The following is a 16,635-nucleotide window of genomic DNA, read 5'->3' on the forward strand; positions in this document are numbered from 1 at the left end:
TTTGTCTTTGTTTTGTAGTTTGAAAACCCGGGGGAAATTGATGGCCAGTAAAGAGCTGTGGTGGGCGCCGGGCGTGATTAATGCGGACTGTCAGGGGCTGTCGGGAGCGCCCATCTCGCTGACTGGAAACACTTCTCTGAGCTGCATTTACCAGCTTGCCGGGGATTACGGCTGCTAGCGCTCAGCTCCTGCCTGCCCCACACAGACACCGTCACCCGCACGCTCCCCTTCCCCGGAGCCTCTTCGTTCGGCCCTAACGCGGCCCTCCCGTGCGCTCCTCCTCCCATGGCAGGCGGCCAGCCCCAGCCCCCGGGTGGCACTCCTGCTGGCCACCCCTCCGTCTGCCCCCTCAACCTCGTACGCACGCCTCGCCCCGCTCCCCCCCGTGTGCGCCTTGGGACAGCCCCCGTGCTCGGTATGTGACCCACCCCTGTGCCTCTTGGTACAACCCCCCTTCTCTATATGTACCCCCCGCCCACCGCTGTGCGCCCCTTGGTACGACCCCCCCTCGCTCTGTGTGTGTCCCACCCCCCACCACTGTGTGGGCCCCTTGGTACAACCCCCCCTCGCTCTGTGTGTGTCCCACCCCCCACCGCTGTGTGCCCCTTGGTACGACCCCCCCTCGCTCTGTGTGTGTCCCACCCCCCACCACTGTGTGGGCCCCTTGGTACAACCCCCCCTCTCTCTGTGTGTGTCCCACCCCCCACCACTGTGTGGGCCCCTTGGTACAACCCCCCCTCTCTCTGTGTGTGTCCCACCCCTCACCCCTATGCTCCACTTGGTACAACCCCCACTGCCCTGTACGTACCCCACCACTGTGTGGCCCTTGGTACAACCCCCTCATGCTCCGTATGTACCCCACCCCCACCCCATGCACCCCTTGGTACAACCCCTGTGCTCTACATGTACCCCACCCCCCACTGCTGTGTGGCCCTTGGTACGACCCCCCTTCCCCCCAGAACAACTCCCCACACCCCTGCATACACCTCTGCACTGTATGTCCCCATATATGCCCCCCACTGTCTGCTTCCCCTTATGACCCCCTCATCCCTGTGCATGTCCCCCACCCCCTCACTGGGTGCCCCTCCGTCTGACCCCATCATCCCTGTGCACACCCCACGGCCCCCCGCTGTGTGCGCCTCGGCACGACCCCCCTGCACGCCCACCCTCCTCAGGCACCTCCCTAGAGGCAGGGGCTGACTGGCCCGTGGGGGTCTGGCTGGGGGGCTATGCTAGCCGGCAGGTGAGGGCGCTGTTGGCCCTGCGGGAAGCGCAGGGGAGTCTCCGTGGCCAGGCCTGCTGCTGTGGTTCTCTAGAGGCTTCTCTCGGCGGAGGGGCCTGCTCCCCTTGTACCAATACAGGTTAGAATATTGGGTTTAATGAGCTGCAAAATGAGGCGGCAGCGAGCTGACATTTACGAATGGCGCCTGCATCCTTCTCTTCCCCCACGCCTGCTAATTTGTTGATATCCCAAACACCTCATCACGATACAGGGACACGCTGGCAGCTTGCAAACAGGCCCCCCGCGGCCGCCTGCCAGCCCCAGCCACCAGGCCTGCCGTCTGGCCCTGCCGCTGGGCCTGGGGCAAGAAGCGGGCTGCAGCTCGGCCTCAGCTGGGCAAGAGTGAAACCGTCGGAGCAGGGGCTGCTCCTCCTGCGGCCAGCCATGACCCCGGCAGCACGAGCTCTGGCATCGCACTTCCTCTCCTTCCCGCTGCACCATTAGGACTTTGCCCCTTCCCCCATGGCAAGGCAGCTTGCATGACAGGGTGAATTCAGGGAAGGTCCTGAAGGAGGAGGGGAGGAGTGAGGCACTGGGGGTGTCGGCCGGGGGCGGGCGAGGGCAGGGGCATCTCAGGAGTCGATTCTGCTCCAAGAGGCGGCACTTAATTCTGGGTGTGAATCTCCAGTTCCTTGTTCTGCCGGGGGCTCTGCTCCCTTGCTAGGTGTGTTGCTTTGGGTGATGCCACCCTCGCCCCCAGGGGCCCTGTGCCCAGCGAGCTGTGGGGGATGCTGTCACGGAGTCCCCGGGCGATGCTCTGGAACTATTCCACACGAAGCCAGGCAGGACTCTGGGGGAGCCTCCTCTCTCTGAGCAGCCTGTCTCCAAGGCAAGAAGCTCACACAGCTTCCACCTTCCTGGGTCTGACCTCGGAGCCTTCAGCCTCCTCTGCCCCTCCATGCACTTCCCACAGCGAGTCCGCCCAGGTGGGGTCCTGGGGAAGCCAGAGGGTCCTGCCCCCCAACTCCACAGTCAGACGGGACTCTCAGCCAGCCAGTAAAACAGAGGTTTATTAGACGACAGGAACATGGTCTAACACAGAGCTTGTAGGTACAGAGAACAGGACCCCTCAGTCAGGCCCGTCTTGGGGGCAGGAAGGCCAGAGCCCGGCTCTGGGCCTCCCTCCATTTCCCCAGCCAGCTCCAAACTGAAACTCTCCAGCCCCTCCTCTCACCTTTGTGTCTTTCCGGGGCCAGGAGGCCACCTGATCTCTTTGTACTCCAACCCCTTCAGTTGGCACCTTGCAGAGGAGGGGCCTAGGCCATCAGTTGCCAGGAGACAGGGTGTCGGCCATTCTCTGTGAAGACTCCATCACACTGGCCCTCTAGGGCTCTGCAACAATCAGACCCCCTGATCCCACCACCTAGATACTTAAGAAATGCATAGGGGAAACTGAGGCACTCACACAGTATTCAGAGAGAACATTAAGAACAGTCCCACTTCGTCACAGATGTCACCCCACACCCCCAGGTTGCCCAGGATGCTGTGGGTGATGCCACCCCACACCCCCAGGGGCCCTATGCCCAGCATGCTGTGGGTGATGCCACCCCAGGGGCCCTATGCCCAGCATGCTGTGGGTGATGCCACCCCACACCCCCAGGGGCCCTATGCCCAGCATGCTGTGGGAAGGGCCAGCATGCTCTGTGGGTTACCACCCTCCATGCCAAGGGGTGGTTGTGTCCTGCGTGCTGGGAGTGCAGCCCCCGCAGTCCAGAAGAGAGGGTGCTCAGCACTCCCTTGTGCCTGTGTGAACGGGCCCCTACGCAGTCCCCGCTGCTCCAGGGGAGGGGCACTGTGTTCTCACGCCCACAGCTGCTGCAGCATAGCTTGCCCTGGCAAGTGCCAGGGAGCCCCCTGCTTTACTCTCTGTCTGGACATGCCCAGGTGGAGGGAGAGCTCTCCGGGGTTGTGCTCTCGCACCTCGGAGGGCAAGGTCCTGGGCTCTGGGATCAGTGCAGTCAGGCAGGCCCAAGCAGCCTGGAGGCGTGGCAGCTCCCCATTGGGAACCAGCCCAATCCCGCTTCTTCTGTTACCCCCAGCCAGAGCTGGCCCTTCCTTCCTGTGCCCCCTTGGAGGGCCAGGAGTCCCAAGAGCTTCGTCAAGCACCAGCAGCTCCTGATGCTACCGGGTGAGCCAGATCCGTCCTCCCGCTGCCTCCTCTCCCAAGCCCCAGGGTGCTCTGGGAGCTGGGCTCTCCCAGCAAGGGCAGGGCACTCTGTGCTGCCTGACTGCCCCCCTCCCTGGCGGAAGGGAGCTGACTTCCCGGTCCTCCTGCAGGCTCCCTCGGGGGCGGCTGGGTCCCTCTACCCCCGTGCTGACTACTTGGTGTTGTGGGGCACTTCCCTTCCCCAGGGCTGGCTCCAGGGGGGCTGCAGGGCTTACCCCAGGGAGCTGTGCTTGACTCGATGGCATGCGTGTTAATTGCGGGTGCCGTGCGCGCCCATCCCATGCCCTGGCTAATTTCACTCTCAGCTGGAGGACTTGTTGCTGGGCAGCACTGGAGATGGGGTCAGGGGGTTAACGCACATTAACAACGGCAGGTCTCGCCACGCTCTGCTCGGCAGCTCTGCACAGCGCTCAGTCTTCAAAACCTCATCAAAACCTCATCAAGAGGCAGAGAATTGCCTTGTTCATTTCCACTGCCCACTAATTCTAATGGAGCTGGCGTAATACACTCCCACTAGTCCTGCTCTCAGGCTGTCCCTGGGATAGCCTCTGCCCCAGCCAGCTGGGGAGTCCCCCCGCCCCACCCCCATCCAGCTAGGAGAGCCCCTTCCCCTAGGGCTCGCTGCCCCACTCCTGATTCAGATGAGATATGGCGGGTCAGGATGGAGAGGCACCAGAAGAGCTGGGGTGGGAGCCCAGGGCTGGGAGAACAGGGGGCTGTGGGTCAGGATTGCGGGGCACCGGCAGCGCAGAGCCCAGGGCGGGGAGAACAGGGGGGCAGTGGGTCAGGTATTGAGTCACTAGCAGTGCGGAGCCCAGGTGGGAAGAACAGGGGGTCTGTGGGTCAGGATTGGGGGCACTGGCAGCATGCAGCCCAGGGCGGGGATAGCAGCAGGGCTGTGGGTCAGTCTTGGGAGCAATGACAGCATGCAGCCCAGGGTGGGGTTAGCAGGGAGGCTGTGGGTCAGGCTTCAGGGCACTGGCAGTGTGGAGCCCAGGGTGGGGAGAACAGACTGCAGGATGCTGTCAGTAGGATGGTGAAGCGGTGGCAGAGCCGGGGAGACATAGGCACCTTACCCGTACTCTGGCTCTTGCCAGTGCTCTTCCTCCCCCAGTGTTCTCCTCCCAGAATCAGCCCTTGGCTCAAAGGAGGGACCTGCTGTTTAGCTCCTGACGAAGTAGCCGAAGGGCCATGGGGTGTGGGCCAGGCTCCTACATCCTGGCAGCTCCCATGTCAGGACCCTGGGCTAGGGGGCAAGGTCGCCTGGGCCCAGGGGTGTGGCCATGCCAGTGTGCCCTAGGTTGCCAGGCCTTGGTCCGTGTCCCTCAGTCACCGCCCACAGGAGGCCCAGCTGCCGAAGGATTCTCCCAGCACTCCCTGCCCCAGCAGCGGAGGGTGCTGTCTGGGCTCAGGGGACCTTCTCCACCTCCGCCTGGCTGGGGAGGCAGGGTCTTGCCGCGCCGGGCCGGCTCCTGCCCTGTTCTTTCCTCTGCTTCTTGATTGTGGGAGCTGTGTGCCCCACGCTGATCTGGGCAGGCCCCTCAGCTGTGCCCGCTGTGCTATGATCCCCTCCCGAAGCTCATTCCTCATGGCTGCTGGGAGCCGCTTCCTGTCCCAGGAGCCTCCCCCGCAAGAATGTCTCCCACTTGGGAGCGGGGAGTGCGGCTTCGAGAGGAGCACCGTCCCCATGGGGTCAGCAAATGGGCCTTCCCCTGGGAGGGGGCAGACTTGGAGCATGGGGCCCTGGCAGTGAGCTGGCACCAAGCAGGGCAGTAACGATTCTCCCAGCTGAGCGGAGTGGGGGTGTTCCCAGCCCCAGGAGCCTGAGCGCTGGCCTGGAGCCCAACACCTACATTCTCCTCTTGGATTCGACTCTCAGAACCTGCCCTGCCAGGCTGCTGGGAGGGGTCAGGCAGGAACCCGGATCCGGAGCGAAAAGCTCATGGCCATGCTCCGAGGTGTAGCAATAGCCCCCCTGGGGGAACAGCATTCAGGTGGGAGAGGGTTCCCCACAAGGAGCCCCGAACAGGAAGCCCTGGGCTAGGGCGGGCGGGCAGGCGGCAGCTAGGCCTTGCCTACACACGAGTGCTAGCACTCTGACTTACACCCCTGTGCGGGTGTAGCTACCCCAGTGCGAAGGGCTCGGAGCAGGGGGAGCTGGGCCGTGTGAGGGACAGGGGTAAGATGTCCGGGTGTGACACCCCTGTGTGGGTGTAGCTACCCCAGCACGAAGGGCTCGGATTAGGGGGAGCTGGGCCATGTGAGGGACAGTGGTAAGATGTCCGGGTGTGACAGCCCTGTGTGGGTGTAACTACCCCAGCACAAAGGGCTTGGAGCAGGGGGAGCTGGGCCGTGTGAGGGATGGGGTAAGCTGTCCGGGTGTGACACCCCTGTGTGGGTGTAGCTACCCCAGCACGAAGGGCTTGGAACAGGGGGAGCTGGGCTGTGTGAGGGACAGGGGTAAGCTGTCCGGGTGTGACACCCCTGTGTGGGTGTAGCTACCCCAGCACAAAGGGCTTGGAGCAGGGGGAGCTGGGCCGTGTGAGGGACAGGGGTAAGCTGTCCGGGTGTTTCACCCCTGTGTGGATGTAGGTACCCCAGTTTGAAAGGCTCAGAGCAGGGAGACTCAGCCATGTGAGGGACAGGCGTAAGCTGTCCGGCTGTGACATCCCTGTGTGGGTGCAGTTACCCCAGCACAAAGGGCTCGGATTAGGGGGAGCTGGACCGTGTGAGGGACAGGGGTAAGCTGTCCGGGTGTGACACCCCTGTGTGGGTGTAACTACCCCAGCACGAAGGGCTCGGATTAGGGGGAGCTGGGCCATGTGAGGAACAGGGGTAAGATGTCCGGCTGTGACACCCCTCTGCGGGTGTAGCTACCCCAGTGGGAAGGGCTCGGAGCAGGGAGACTCAGCCATGTGAGGGACGGGGTAAGCTGTCCGGCTGTGACACCCCTGTGTGGGTGTAACTACCCCAATGCGAAGGGCTCGGAGCAGGGGGAGCTGGGCCATGTGAGGGACAGGGGTAAGCTGTCCGGCTGTGACACCCCTGTGTGGGTGTAACTACCCCAGCATGAAGGGCTCGGAGCAGGGGGAGCTGGGCCATGTGAGGGACAGGGGTAAGCTGTCCGGGTGTTTCACCCCTGTGTGGATGTAGGTACCCCAGTTTGAAAGGCTCAGAGCAGGGAGACTCAGCCATGTGAGGGACAGGGGTAAGCTGTCCGGCTGTGACACCCCTGTGTGGGTGTAGCTACCCCAGCACGAAGGGCTCGGCCATGTGCGGGACGGGGGTAAGCTGTCCAGGTCTGAGGCCCCTCTATCCCAGTTTCACTGGAGCCACACTGGGCCTTGGCCGGGTCTAACTCTACCAGTAGAAAGTCACATCCTGACTGACTTAAGAAATCTGTATGGAGCCAGCCCCAGGCTGGCACGCTGGTCAGGCCTCATCTCCACTGCCGCTTTTGCAATGGTGCAGCTTACCAGATGGACAAGCTCCTCCACCCAGTGGGCCCCAGGGCAGGAGCAGCTGGGATGGTGGCCCGTCAGTACCCAGAAGCAGCCTTCCCGCCCTTGCCGAGATCAGCCCAGTCCTGTTGTCCTGCCCCTGGAGAGGCGCAGAGCCCTGGGTGCTGTTTACCCTCCCTCTCACTGCGGTGGCTCCGCAATGCTGAACTGGTGCTGATTGGTCCCATAGGCAGTTTCTGAGCTAAGTGGGAGCCCCGTGGATGGCGAGAGCTGTGCTCCCCCGAGCCGTGGCTGAGGGCTACTTGGCAGACGTTGGCAGGCTGAAGCTGGCTGCTGCTTTGCGGGTCTCTGCCTTGGATGTGTGTAGAACTGCTGTGGAGGGGACCTGCCATTGCTGCTGCTGCCCTGGCTGGACCCCTCCTCTCCCGGGGCTGCGAGGAGGGGTTGTGAGCCTCCCCCAGGACCGAGTACCAGTCACCCAGCAATGCAGAAGTTGAGTGGGAGTGGCAGTCGGCCCCCCTCTTTCGCTAGGGAGTATCCTGCACAGCTGAAGTGTCTCGGGGTGTCCGTCCCGTTTGCCCCTTTGGGAGAGCCTGCTCTGGCCTGCCGCTCACAGAGCCAGGGGCCGAGGGCAGAGAGCAGAGTGAAGGCCACGGGCCCCCATCCCTTCCAGACCCGGGGCTAGCAGAACCTGGCGCACTCCAGGCCCAGCCCCTCAACCTCCCTGCTGGCTCTGGAGCTGTGCAGTTGGCTCCCTGCTTTTAATAGAGAACTGGGAAGGTACATTATGGAGATGAGAGTGTTATTTGCATAACGCTAATTAGGTAATTACAAATCATTTTGCTATGAGCTGAAGCGTGTGCTGTGACATACCGTTTATTAGTCATTCCATTCCGGCCCTGCGTAGTTCAGTCCTTGGCTGCACTGACTGCTCAGGCTGGGCAATAAACGGTAAACGCTGGCGTCTGGGTGCAGAGATGGGACGTGGGCCCCATGTGAGTCAGGGTGCGAGCATCCCCACCCCCAGGAACCCCTGTGCCTGGGGGCCCTGAGAAGAAACCCCCACCCCAGCACCCAGGAGTCCCTCAGCAGGGCCCCCCTTCCCCACCCCTCCACACACCCACCAAGGAGACCTTGAGCAGAGCCCCCTTTCTCCCGCATCCACCCCTCCACCCACCCACCAAGGAGTCCCTGAGTACATAAGAACGGCCAGACGGGGTCAGACCAAAGGCCCATCTAGCCCAGTGTCCCGTCTTCCGACAGCGGCCAGGGCCAGGTGCCCCAGAGGGAATGAACAGAACAGGGAATCATCCAGTGATCCATCCCCTGTCGCCCATTCCCAGCTTCTGGCAGAGTAGCCCCCCTTGCCCGTGGCACGCTCTGGGGAGCCCCTTACTGCTCCCTCTTTCCCCCGCCCCCCGGCAGCCCGCTTGGGTCAGCACTGGGGCCCCCGGCTGAGTCGCAGGGATGGGCAGATCTGGATGCCGATCTCCTCAGAGAACATGGGCATTACCTCCCACCCACCCCTAGCCACGTCTCCCACAGGCCCGGCCCAGCTGTAAGCCCTCCCAGGGCCAGGGTGGCCCCCGCTGGCCCCACCCGCAGTCCCCCTCCCCCAAGGCACTGGCATCTGAGCATGGGCTCCTGGGCATTCGTGCGGGGGTGAGGCTACGGCGCCCAGCTCAGAGCATGGGCTGGGCTCGGGGGGTCCCCACAGGCGCCGTCCTGGGTCTCTGAGCCCCTGCAGCCATGGCCCCGCCCGCTGGGCCTTCCACGGCCTGGTCCAGCTGCAGAGACGGGGCTGGGAAGAGCTTTGACAAATATTAGTGACGCAGTGATGGGTGTGGGCGTGACCCAGCTGCACTGGAGGGGGTGGACGAAGGGGAATGGCTTGGCGTGGTGGGGGCTGTGTTCTGGCTAGGCTGGGGGAGGCAGCACCTGCCCGAGGGCTCGCTCTCTAGGCTGGCTCAAAGTGAGCTTGGGCTGTGGCCTTGGTGAGGGGCTGGGCCATACACAGGGACAGCCTCGGCCACCTGTGGACATGACAGCCCCCATCTGCCGTGCCGGCGCAGTGACCCCATCACCCCCCCGTGCCGGCGCAGTGACCCCATGTGATGAAGTGGGACTGTTCTTAATGTTTCCTCTGAATATTGTGGGGGTGCCTCAGTTTCCCCTAGGCAGTTCTTAAGTATCTAGGGGGTGGGATAAGGGTGTATGATCATTGCAGAGCCCTAGAGGGCAGGTGTGTGCAGGGGTCTGGACACAGAGAATGGCCGACACCCTGTTTCCTGGCCACTGATGGCCTGGCCCTTCCCCCCTGCAAGGTGAGAGCTAAAGGGTTGGAGAACAAAGGATTCAGGTGACTTCCTGGCCTGGGAAAGGGACAAAGCCCAGAGGAGGAGGGGGGGCTGGAGGAAGTTTCAGTTTGGGGCTAGCTGGAGACATGGAGTGAAGGGCAGACGTGGTTGTCTGGCTCCCTGCCCCCCAAAATGGACCCAGCTGAGGGGTCCCGTTCTCTGCACCTGCAAGCTCTGTTTTAGACCATGTCTCTGTCGTCTAATAAACCTCTGTTTTACTGGCTGGCTGAGAGTCCCGTCTGACTGCGGAGTTGGGGTGCAGGACCCTCTGGCTTCCCCAGGACCCCGCCTGAGCGGACTCGCTGTGGGAAGCACATGGAGGGGCAGAGGAGGCTGAATGCTCCGAGGTCAGACCCAGGAAGGTGGAGCCGGGGGAGCTGTGTGTCCTGCAGACAGGCTGCTCCCCGAGAGGAGACTTCCCCAGAGTCCTACCTGGCTTCCTGGGGAGCAGTTCCAGAGCATCGCCCAGGGACTCCGTGACACCCCATCACCCCCCCGTGCCGGCGCAGTGACCCCTCCCTTCTGTTCCAGAACAAGATGAGTCGTTCGAGTTCATCATCGTGTCGCTGACAGGCCAGACCTGGCTTTTTGAGGCCTCGACGTCAGAGGAGCGGGAGCTGTGGGTCCAGGCCATCGAGAGCCAGATCTTGGCCAGCCTCCAGGGCTGCGAGAGCAGCAAGAACAAGGTGAGGGACCCCCTCCCTGCCCAGGCTGGCAGTTGTCCCACTGTGCCCCACCCTGCTCTGCTTGGGCAGACACCTGCCCCACCACGGTCCCTCCTCTCCTAGCCCCCCCCCCCCCCGCCCCATCAGCTCCTGCTCCACTTGCCCTACACAGACCAGGCCCCCTCACACACTGGTGCCTGCCCCCGTGCACCCCAACCTCACCCTGCCTGGGTTGGCTGCTGCCCCACCTGGGTCAATGCTAGCCCCATTGCATCCCCACCCCGGTAAGCGCGTGCCCCACGGTGGTCCTGCCTAGGCCACTTCCTGTGTATCCTCCACACCATCCAGGCTGGTGTCTGCCCCTCTTCCCCAACCCTGCCAGAGCTGGCATCACTCACCCGGGTACTCTCCTGCCCCCCGTGCCCTGCCTTGGCTGGAGACAGCTTCCCAGACCACAGTGCTGTCTGCCCATCTGGTGCCCATCAGAGCGTGGCCCTGGCAGCTGCTCGGTGAGCTGGTCTTGAGGACAGTGATGAGAGGAGACAGGCCCAGGGGGCCAGCCAGCCTCTAATGAGTCGGGGGGGGGTTTCTTTCCTGTTCCAGGCTCGGCTGGGCAGCCAGAGCGATGCACTGGCCCTGCAGACGGTCCGCACTGCACGTGGGAACAGCTTCTGTGTGGACTGCGACGCGCCCAGTGAGTGACGCTGCCTGAGGATGGGGCCCTCCCGCCCTGCCCATGGAACCCACGCACTCCACCCAAGGGAAAGGGGGTCTGAGCCCCACAGGGCCCTCCCACTCTGCCCCAGTGGCCTCACTTTCCCATGGGATCTTACTGCCCAAGGGAAGCAAAAAATGTAGGTCCCTGGATCCCTGTGGGGCTGGTGACTCTGCAGGTTTGGGAGGGGACATGTGGGTTTTGGTAGGGCTGGTGCCCCCGTGGGTGGAGGATGGGCTTGTGTGTCCCTGGGGTATGTGCTAACCCGCCACCCCTCCCCGCGCTCTCCTTCCACCCTCCAGACCCTGACTGGGCGAGTCTGAACCTGGGCTCCCTCATGTGCATCGAGTGCTCCGGGATCCACCGTAACCTGGGCACCCACCTGTCCCGGGTGCGCTCCTTGGACCTGGACGACTGGCCTGGCGAGCTCATCATGGTCATGACAGCCATTGGCAACGCGCTGGCCAACGCGGTCTGGGAAGGGGCAGTGGAGGGCTACCAGAAGCCGGGCCCCGAGAACACCAGGTGAGGGGCTGCAGTGAGGAGCCCTGGGTCAGGGGTGGGCCGTGAGCAGAGGGGGGCTGTGGGAGGCAGCCCCGGGGGTCTGCAGCTGGGAAGCCCTGTTGGCCCCAGGGCGTGGGTGTCCCCCTTGGGGCAGGTGAGTCCGGCTGGCAGGTGCTGTGGCTGCCCCGTGCCGGCTGGCTGCGGAGCGGAAGGGGTTAATGGCGACAGCTTGCCGGCGCCTGCCTGTGGGTCTCAGGGGTGCGTCCCTTTCAGGCCTTGTCTGTCCCTGTCGGAGCGTCTCTCCTGTCACTCATCCGCCACCCCGGCAAGAGCCCATTCTGCGCCTTATCAGCGGCTGGCGCGGGTCAGGGGGCAGCGGCAGTGAGCATGCTCCGCGTGGGGTATTGATTGCCGCCTGCCAGATGCAGATGGATAGAATGGGAGCAGATAGCGGGGCGTGCGGCGCGCATCGATCGGCCAGGCCCGGCAGCCCCGGCGGGCCCAGCCGGCGGCTCAGCCTTTGTCTGCGCCAGGCGCGACGGCAGGCGTGATAACGCCGCCCCCTGTGGCCCTGGGCAGCTGCGCGCAGTAGCTAACCTTTCCCTGCCGCTGGCCGAGGCCCAGCGCGCCGTGGAGACGGGCCGGGGGCTGCACCGGCAGGCGGGGCATGAGAACAGCAGGGTGCATGTACAGAGACAGGGCATGAGTGCCAGGGCGGGGGGGACACGGGGCACGAGAGCTGGGGGCGCGAGAGCTAGGAGGAGGGTGCAGAGGGCATGAGTGCCAGGGAGGGGGGGGCACGGGGCACGAGAGCTGGGGGCGCGAGAGCTAGGAGGAGGGTGCAGAGGGCATGAGTGCCAGGGAGGGGGGGGCACGGGGCACGAGAGCTGGGGGCGCGAGAGCTAGGAGGAGGGTGCAGAGGGCATGAGTGCCAGGGCGGGGGGGACACGGGGCACGAGAGCTGGGGGCGCGAGAGCTAGGAGGAGGGTGCAGAGGGCATGAGGGCCGAGCGGGGGGACACGGGGCACGAGAGCTAGGAGGAGGGTGCAGAGGGCATGAGTGCCAGGGTGGGGGGACACGGGGCACGAGAGCTAGGAGGAGGGTGCAGAGGGCATGAGTGCCAGGGCGGGGGGGGCACGGGGCGCGAGAGCTGGGGGCGCGAGAGCTAGGAGGAGGGTGCACAGGGCATGAGTGCCAGGGCGGGGGGGACACGGGGCACGAGAGCCAGGAAGGTTCACGTGGGGCACGAGTTCTGGGGAGTGTATGTGAAGAGCAGGGGGTTGCACATGGTGCACAAGCGCGGGGGGTGAAGGGCAGGAGGGACAGAGGTCTGCACGTGGGGCACGAGGGGTGCTGCGCAGTAAGGGGCACAAGTGCCATGGGATGGGTACGGGGCACGCGTGCCAGGAGGGGTGCACTCGCATGCAGCACGAGTGCTGGAGGTGCATTCGGGGCACGAGTGCCAGGGTGGTGTGGGGCACAAGCCGCCCCTGCCATGTGGTAGCCCGTGTCACTGGTGCCCCCGGTGTGGGGTCCCTCCCTGCAGGGAGGAGAAGGAGCGCTGGATCCGGGCCAAGTATGAGCAGAAGCTGTTCCTGGCTGCCCTGCCGCACTCGGACGTGCCCCTGGGGCAGCAGCTGCTGCGGGCCGTGGTGGAGGACGACGTGCGCCTGGTGGTGACGCTGCTGGCCCATGGCACCAAGGAGGAGGTGAACGAGACCTACGGGGACGGGGATGGGCGCACGGCGCTGCACCTCTCCAGCGCCATGGCCAACGTGGTCTTCACGCAGCTGCTCATATGGGTGAGGAGAAACCCTTCGCTGACCCTGGTCCCCCGACTCCTGACCCCCGCCCCTCGCTGAGCCCCGGTCCCCTGACTCCTGACCCCCGCCCCTCGCTGAGCCCCGGTCCCCTGACTCCTGACCCCCACCCCTCGCTGAGCCTGGTTCCCAGCTCCTGACCCTCCCACCCCTCACTAATCCCCAGTTCCTCAGCTCCTGACCCCCGCCCCTCGCTGAGCCCAGGTCCCCTGACTCCTGACCCCCGCCCCTCGCTGAGCCCCAGTCCCCTGACTCCTGACCCCCACCCCTCGCTGAGCCTGGTTCCCAGCTCCTGACCCTCCCACCCCTCACTAATCCCCAGTTCCTCAGCTCCTGACCCCCGCCCCTCGCTGAGCCCCAGTCCCCTGACTCCTGACCCCCGCCCCTCGCTGAGCCCGGTTCCCGACTCCTGTCCCCTGTCCCTCGCTGAGCCCGGTTCCCGACTCCTGTCCCCCGTCCCTCACTGAGCCCAGTTCCCAGCTCCTGACCCTCCCACCCATCACTAATCCCCAGTTCCTCAGCTCCTGACCCCCGCCCCTCGCTGAGCCCCAGTCCCCTGATTCCTGACCCCCGCCCTTCGCTGAGCCTGGTTCCCAGCTCCTGTCCCCCAACCCTCACTGAGCCCGGTCCCCCGGCTCCTGTCCCCCTGCCCCTCGCTGACCCCGGTCCCCCGGCTCCTCACACCCAGCCCCTCACTGACCCTGGTCCCCCGGCTCCTTCCCCCCACACCTCGCTGACCCCGGTTCCTGGCTCCTGTCCCCCAGCCCCTCACTGACCCCCCAGCTCCCCCTTTCTGCCTTCTCCCATTGTTGATCTCCTGCACCAGCCCCTTTCCAAGTCCCACAACTCCCACCATTTCCGGAAACCCCAGGTGGGGCCCCCCTTCCTGGCCTGCCCCCACTGGCATTGCATGGCTGTCCCGCTGGCAGCCACCCGGTGCTCCCTGGCACTGACCTGGCTGCCCCTGGTATGTTCTCTCCCTGTGCAGTATGGGGTGGACGTGAAGAGCCGGGACGCCCGTGGCCTGACGCCCCTGGCCTACGCCCGGCGAGCTGGCAGCCAGGAGTGCATCGACATCCTCCTGCAGCATGGATGCCCTAGCGACAGCTCCGTGAGCACACTGACCCCCAGCCTGCCCCCCCGCAACGCCAACAACTCCTGCTTGGCGTCCCCAGCTGAGCTGGGCCCCAGCCCCAGCGTCCTCTAGCCACCCTGCTGGGCCGGCCTCCCACTCGGAGCCCCAAGACGGTGCGGGGCTCCCGGACCCACCAGATGCTGCTGATGATGAGGGGACCCGGTCTCCCTGCCTTGCCGGGGATCTCACAGGAGCAAAACCACACTGGGGCTGGCATGGTGCACCCTGTGGCCGACGACACCAGCTGACTAGCTCCACATGCAAAGGTGCCCTCGCAGAAGAAGGGGCACCCCTGCCTTGCACCCACCCCCGCATGGGGAGGCAGTTCCTGTGCACCCTCCTTGCCTCCCACCTGCTACAGAGAGACATTTCCTGTGTGCCCCCCTCCACCTGGTACAGAAACACAGTGCCTGTCTGCCCCCCTCCACCTGGTACAGAGAGACATTTCCTGTCTGCCCCCCTCCACCTGGCACAGAGAGACATTTCCTGTGTTCCCCCCTCCACCTGGCACAGAAACACAGTGCCTGTCTGCCCCCCTCCACCTGGTACAGAGAGACATTTCCTGTGTGCCCCCCTCCACCTGGTACAGAAACACAGTGCTTGTGAGCCCCCCTCCACCTGGTACAGAGAGACATTTCCTGTGTGCCCCCTTCCACCTGCTACAGAGAGACAGTCCCTGTGTGCCCCCCTCCACCCGGCACAGAGCGACAGTCCCTGTGTGCCCCCCTCCACCTGGTACAGAGAGACAGTCCCTGTGTGCCCCCCTCCACCTGGCACAGAAACACAGTGCCTGTCTGCCCCCCTCCACCTGGTACAGAGAGACATTTCCTGTCTGCCCCCCTCCACCTGGCACAGAGAGACAGTCCCTGTGAGCCCCCCTCCACCTGGCACAGAGAGACATTTCCTGTGTGCCCCCTTCCACCTGCTACAGAGCGACAGTCCCTGTGTGCCCCCCTCCACCCGGCACAGAAACACAGTGCCTGTCTGCCCCCCTCCACCTGGTACAGAGAGACATTTCCTGTCTGCCCCCCTCCACCTGGCACAGAAACACAGTGCCTGTCTGCCCCCCTCCACCTGGTACAGAGAGACAGTCCCTGTGCGCCCCCCTCCACCTGGTACAGAGAGACAGTCCCTGTGAGCCCCCCTCCACCCGGCACAGAGCGACAGTCCCTGTCTGCCCCCCTCCACCTGGTACAGAGAGACAGTCCCTGTGAGCCCCCCTCCACCTGGCACAGAAACACAGTCCCTGTGTGCCCCCCTCCACCTGGCACAGAGAGAGTCCCTGTGTGCCCCCCCACCGCGGTACAGAGAGACAGTGCCTGTGCACCCCTGCACACCTCACCCTGTACAGAGAGAGAGTTCCTGCCTGCCCCCACTGCCCCCCCCACCTGGTACAGAGACAGTTCCTGTGCCCCCCCCCATACAGGGAGGCAGTCCCTGTGTACCCCTGCCCCCCCATACAGGGAGGCAGTCCCTGTGTACCCCTGCCCCCCCCATACAGAGAGGCAGTCCCTGTGTACCCCTGGCCCCCCCCATACAGGTGCCAGGCTCGGGGGGCTGTGTGCATGCTGCACCACTGTAGGACGGAGCCCAGCTCTGCTGCGGCCCTGCTGCTTCCTCTGCCTGCAATTGCAAAGGGAATTGCCCACCGGGGCAGCCACGGCCCCTCGCTTGCAAGCAGGAGAGGAGAGGGACTGACCCGCTCTGGGAACCTCCTGGCTGTGTCCATTCCCTTGGAGACTCCCTGGCCTGCCCCACGGCTCCGTACCCTGCTCCTGCTGCCCTGCCAGGGGGCTGGCCTCTGGCTGAGCCTGGGGAGGGGAGACGGGTTCTCTGGCCCGAGCCTGCACCACGTGCTGGGCCCCCAGGCTTGGGACACGGCTTCTGGGGCGACTCCGCCGCGCATGTATAAAATGTACATTGGAAATATTTATATGGACGCGCTGTAAATACTGTTTCTTTGCCCTGTGTGTGACCTGCAGCCAAGGAGATAACAGCCAATAAAGCTCCCTCCTCCTGCCAGCCCAGCCTCTCTGTGCCAGCCCTGGACTTCCAGCCCGACCTGCAGCCCAGGGAGCCCCTGCCCCCACTGGCCCAATGGGCTCGGGGCATGGGGCATGGCCAGCAGTGGCACTGGGCCATCAAGTGCTGAGGCCTGGGCTTGTCCATCGCGCTGGGCATGGAAGGGTGCAGCCAGGAGGCCTGGCATAGGGCGCGCCAGGCGAAGGTGCAGTGAGCAGGCGCTCAGGGGCCACGAGCCCCCCCGCACAGGCAGGGCTGCGGGCTTTCACTGCACTTCCCTGATGGCAGGGTGCAAAGCCCAGGAGCAGGCAAACGCCCGGGCGCCAGGCTGCAGTGCGGGCGCGAGGAGCCGTGGCTGGGGCAGCAGGATGCACCCTCCAAGGGAGCCAGCGAGCCCAGGGGATCGAAACGCCCTGACCTGGGGGCGGAAGAGCCGAGCGAAAGGAATGGCCGTTACGGGCCAGAGGCCGCCCAAGCACCCGGTAGACTCTGGAAGGGCCGGGTGCT

General features: G+C 64.8%; 1 protein-coding gene across 3 annotated transcripts in view; it reads left to right on the top strand.

The window, feature by feature from the left end:
- The window catches only part of AGAP3 (ArfGAP with GTPase domain, ankyrin repeat and PH domain 3), a 258,069-nt gene extending 241,941 nt beyond the window's left edge, over positions 1-16,128 (top strand). For all 3 annotated transcript variants that reach the window (XM_048841958.2, XM_075126133.1, XM_075126134.1), the window contains 5 exons: positions 9,799-9,953; positions 10,536-10,626; positions 10,950-11,172; positions 12,698-12,953; positions 13,960-16,128. In XM_048841958.2, coding sequence (XP_048697915.2) covers positions 9,799-9,953; positions 10,536-10,626; positions 10,950-11,172; positions 12,698-12,953; positions 13,960-14,178 — 944 coding nt within the window. In that variant the 3' untranslated portion in view covers positions 14,179-16,128. The remainder of the gene's footprint in view (positions 1-9,798; positions 9,954-10,535; positions 10,627-10,949; positions 11,173-12,697; positions 12,954-13,959) is intronic.
- The last annotated feature ends 507 nt before the right edge of the window (positions 16,129-16,635 follow it).

This window comes from Caretta caretta, chromosome 2, assembly GCF_965140235.1.
Source record: "Caretta caretta isolate rCarCar2 chromosome 2, rCarCar1.hap1, whole genome shotgun sequence".
Lineage (NCBI taxonomy): Eukaryota > Metazoa > Chordata > Testudines > Cheloniidae > Caretta > Caretta caretta.